At 35.0% G+C, this 5,234-nt stretch overlaps 1 protein-coding gene across 1 annotated transcript; it reads right to left on the bottom strand.

Moving 5' to 3' along the window:
• Positions 1–346: 346 nt before the first annotated feature.
• LOC126890496 (nucleolar protein 58-like) lies at positions 347–3,582 on the bottom strand. Its single transcript, XM_050659477.1, has 2 exons — positions 2,992–3,582; positions 347–392 (listed from the first exon to the last, which is right to left on the bottom strand). Exons 1-2 carry the CDS (start codon positions 3,446–3,448, stop codon positions 379–381), a joined length of 471 nt encoding a protein of 156 aa, XP_050515434.1. The 5' UTR covers positions 3,449–3,582; the 3' UTR covers positions 347–378.
• Positions 3,583–5,234: the final 1,652 nt, after the last annotated feature.

Here is a 5,234-nt window from a genome sequence, read left to right on the forward strand (position 1 = left end):
TATTATCTTATTACTAGAATATGAGTTATCGGTGGCTATTGACAACCTTCACTCTAATTGTTTACTTGAGTCGTATTGTTCCTGGGGTTCGTAAACACTTCTCCGAAACACTTTCTTAAAAACTACCTATACAAAATTTGTTTTTTAAAGGGTGTTCCAAATTTACATGCCCGCGGTCGAGAAAAACGAAAACCTTTATTTTTATTTGAATTAGATATAACTATAGACTTTTATTTCTTATGTCAAATAGGAATATAACAAATCCCCGCCTTTGTATTCGATAAAATTGATCTACATCTTCAACTAAATTTTCTCGAGGCAAAACCAACTCCCCGTATATTACCTTGCTTTGTCTTATACCCTAACTTACTATCTACTTTATGCAGTTCTGTCTTTTATTCGTGATATTTGTACACATCGTGAATATTATAAATTCCTCGGATCTTTTCCGAGTTCCTATGCCTCAAGTCATAACTGTTTATCCCATCTTCATTATTCACGATGTACGGGCCTTCGAAAACAGGCATTAACTTTGCGCAAATGCCCCCAGGAAGATTTGAAACTCGTAATGCCCTCACAAGTACTTTTTCACCCTTTTGGAAAGTCACTGGTCTTCGTTTTCTATTATGTTCCTATCTTTGGATATACTTTTCATTGCATCGCCGCAATGTACTGTTTCAATCACCTGTTGATATTCCTTTGGCTCTGGGTCTTCCCATGGCCTTATCGGCATTACACCCTTCATGATGTATTCCGGGGTCTCTTTTGTTACTGTGCTCGGAATGGTATTTAGATACATTTCTATTTCCACCATTTTCCTGTCCCAGTGGCGATGTTGACCATCCGTTGCAATGCGAAGAAATTTCGTCACTTCCTGTATGAATCGCTCCGAAGGATTACTCTGGGGATGCCTGATGCTGACAAAATTTGTCTCTATTCCCCGTTCTCGAAGTTGTCCCTTGAAACAATCATTTCGGAAATACGTTGCATTGTCTAGTAGAACCTTTTTTGGTGTTCCTACTGTGGCTATAAAATTATCGATTTTTCTTAATATTTCTTCCCCCTTTGTGGTGCGGCAACTGTATAATTTTACGTATTTTGAAAACACATCCACCATCACCAGAATATGATCTTTTTAGTTCCTTTTAGTGGTCATAATTAGATCGCTTAACATATCTATTGCTACAATGTCCAATTTGTTCCGAGCTTCAATATTTTTTGCAATATTTTCATTTTTGAAATTCCTACTCTTATATTTTTGACATACATCGCACTTCTGGGTAATTTCCCTTGCAATGCGGTAATCTTGTCGGCTGATGTAATTTTCCCTAAAAACGAGCCAAATCTTTCTGCTACCGATGTATCCATTGTCCACATGTAATTTCTTTATTATCTTTTCTGCCAATGTCTGTGTCACTAAATATAGTTCTTTTCCGTATATTCTCTTAAAAAATATGTTATTTTCTACCTCCGCTTTTCTTTTCTCTCTTTCCTCTAGGTCTTCCTGGTTTGTCCTTATCTCATTTAACGAATATACCCCTTCTTCTTGTATTAATCTATTTAGTCCCACCTGTAGAGTAATTGTTTCTTTTTTCCGGTGTCCTCATCCCGTGTTAGAGCGTCGGCTATTATGTTGTCTTCTCCTTTTATATATCGGAATTCAAAATCATACTACTTTAATAATAGAATGCCTCTATGTATTCTATTATTTACTAATCGATTCTTCATGATATGTACTAAAGCTGCATGGTCTGTTTCGATTGTGAATTTCGCTCCCAATAAGTAAAACCTCAATTTGTTTACGCAATATAGTACACTGGCAAACTCCAATTCTGTTACACTATATTTTCTCTCATGTGTTTTAGTCACTCCAGATATAAAACATATCGGCACTTCTTGGTCGTTTTGTATTTGAGACAAAACTCCTGCAAATTTTTTTATGGACGCATCAGTTCGGAGTATAAAAGGTATATTGTAAATGGGGTGATATATTTTCGTTCCTTTTGCGAATTCTCGTTTTAATGTTTTGAAAGCTTCCTCCTGTTCTTCTTTCCAATTCCATTTTATTCATTTTTTCAGTAATTTTATCAGAGGGATTTCCTTTTGGCTCAAATCGGGAATCAGCTTTGAATCAGCTAAAATAATTAATCGTGCCAAGAAAACCTCTCAATGTTTTCAAATTCGTTGGCCTTGGGTATTCATCTATGAGCATGATTCTGTCTTCGGCTAATCTTACTGTTTTGGTGTCCAATTTAAAACCCAAATAAATTACTTCTTTTTGAAAAAATTGACTTTTTTCAATGTTTAATTTTAATCCCGCTGTGTCCAATTCCTCCAGAATTATTTTTATGTGTTCCAAATGACTCTGTGTATCTTGTGAAAAAATTAATCAATCATCGATATAATGAATTATGAAATCTTCATGGCGATTTAAAATGGTATGTAGAGCTCGTACGAGTGCTGCACAAGCACTCTGCAATCCAAATGGCACTACCTTAAACCGGTAGACAATACCATCAATTGAGAAAGCGGTATAGTTTCTAGACTTTTCAGCTAAAGGTATCAACCAAAAACTGTGTTTTAAGTCAATTTTAGAAAATATGTATGACCCCGTAATTCTTCCAAAAATGGCCTCGATGTTTAGAGGTGATTCATATTGTGATACATTGTGCTGGTTGATATTCCTGGCATCTAAACATAATCTCAATTCTCCATTGCTTTTCTTTACTATCACAATTGGGTTAACATACGGTGAATCACATCTTTCGATAATTTGATCTTCCAACATTTTATTAATTTCTTCTTTCACCTCTTGTCGATACTTATATGGAATCGTGTAAGTCTTTGATCGAAAATTTCCCAAGTTTTTAACCTCAAATGAATGTTCGTACTTTTTAGCCACTCTGTTTTCCTCATTGATCAAAGTTTCATAGTTTCTTAACATCAGCCGCAATTCTTTTTCTTTTCCTTCTCCACATATCAATTTTCTGCCTTTTTCCTCAGATTCTTCACATATGTTTACCGTGCATTCTGCATCCTCGTTTGCATATACCTCCTCTTCAAATACCACTGTTTCAATCATATTCTTTTCACTTTCATTTGTTAGCTTTATTTCTTCTTCTCCTGAGCTCGTCTCTTCTTTTGAGGAATCCCAGGTTTTATTTTCTTTTATCTTTTTCTGACCTTTTCTCCTTTTTCTTCTTTGTCCTTGCTTCGTTGCCAAATTCATTTCCACTGTTTGTTCTTTACCTGATTCGTCCGTATTTTGTTCCTCATGTTCCTTGTCCTGTTCTTCTTCTTTTTCTTCTGTTAGTTTCATCGTATTATTTTTAAAATCTATCACTACATGTTTTTCTGCCAATTCGTCAACTCCTACTATCATGTCATGTGACATGTTTGGCATTATTACACATTGTAGTGCACACATATTCTTACCCAGTCGTACCATTACTCGTATGCCTTCATTTATAGTTGCCAATGTCCGTTTGTTTGCGCCCACTAAATTTACCCTAGGTATTTTGTAAATTAAATTTGTTAAGTTAACTTCTTCTATTAGTTTTCTGTTGACCAGTGTTATTTCAGATCCAGTGTCTCTCATAATTTTAATTGGTTTCTCGTTGATAAATCCATCCACAAATTTTAAATCAGATCCATTTTTCTTTTCGTTGTTTCCTGCCAATTTAATAAACTCCTTGGGGTGACAAAAGATTCCTGTTTGGTTTTTTGTTTTTAGTGAGCGCCTTCGTGAAAAGACGCCGGTTGCTCCTCGTTGTTTATATTTTCGTCATAATGTCTCTCTCCGTCATATCCTTCTGTCTGGGTATTATTTACCTCTCTTCTATTGTCTCTTGGTCTGTTGGATCTGTTTCGGTTTTCTCGATATCCCTGTTCATTTTGTCTACCATTATTTCTGTTTTCTTGATTTGAGCGAGTGGCATTTCTATTCTGGTATTCTCGATTTCTGTCCTCATTCCATTGCTTATTTCTTTGTTCATAATTTCCTCTTCCGTTGTCTCTATTTTCGTTTTCCCTTCTGGGATTAAAATCTCGTCTTGTATAGTCCCTCCTATTTTGATTTCTATCTCTGTAATCCTGTGTTTCTCGGGGCCTGTAATCTTCTCGCGACCTTCTTGATTTTCTTTCTCTTAGACGTGATTCTCTTATTTGTAGGAATTGGCATAAACTAGCTATGTCTTTGTAGTTTTGCAACGTGATATGGTCTTCCAGCGTTTCTTCGAAATGTCTTGCAATCAGTTCGACTAATTGTTCTGATGAATAATTATATTGCAAATGTTTTGCATTATGTAAATTTGTAATGCATATGTCCTTTCTGAGATACCCATCCTATCATTGTATTTCCCATTTTGCAATTCCTTGTTAATTTCCACTTGTTGGACTTTTCCCCAGAAATAATTCAAAAATTTTTGTTCAAATTGTTGCCAACTGCCAAATTCTTCTTCTTTGCTATCAAACCATAGACTTGCCTCATACTTAAGATAGTTTCTGATTGTTTCTTTAGCTGTTTCGAAATTTCCGATGTGCTGTACTTTCTTTTTCAGGCTATTTATGAACGGCACTGGGTGTAATCTTCTTACATCCCCGCCAAACCGTATTTTCACGTCATCTGTGCCATGTATAACCATTTCTCTTCTTTCTCCGACATTTTGTTGAGTATTGATTTCCGCAATTTTTCTTTTGTTTTCTTTGATCTTTCTTTCCACTTCTTCTATATCTAGCGTTTTCCAACTTGTTTTCCAAATTTTCTATTTCCTTTTTCTGGCAATTCGTTAACTCCTTCATTTTATTTTGAATTTTCATTTCTTGTTCTTTCATCTCGTTTTTCATTGTTGTCAAACATGCTTTCATTTTCTTTTCATATTTTCGTATGCGTTCCTCCATTTTCTGGTAGTTTTTTTCTATTGCTTGTTTTGTTTCCTCCTGATTTTCTTGCATTTTTTGTTGTGTTTCTTCCATGATTCGTTTTGCTTCTTCCTGATTTTCTTGTATTACTCGTTTTGCTTCTTCGTGATTTTCTTGCATTTTATCCATTTTCTTTGATGTTTCTTCTATGTCTTGTTTCGTTTCACGTTGATTTTCATCCATTTTTTGTGACTGGTGTTGCATCAGTTGTAATATCTTTTCTAATTCTGATAATTCTTTGTTTCCTGTTTCCATGATTGTTGTGTCTAAAATATCTTCTTGGTCTAAATTTTCCTCTTGATCTGAATGTTCTT

The sequence above is a fragment of the Diabrotica virgifera genome, chromosome 8 (assembly GCF_917563875.1).
Source record: "Diabrotica virgifera virgifera chromosome 8, PGI_DIABVI_V3a".
In the NCBI taxonomy this organism is placed as follows: domain Eukaryota; kingdom Metazoa; phylum Arthropoda; class Insecta; order Coleoptera; family Chrysomelidae; genus Diabrotica; species Diabrotica virgifera.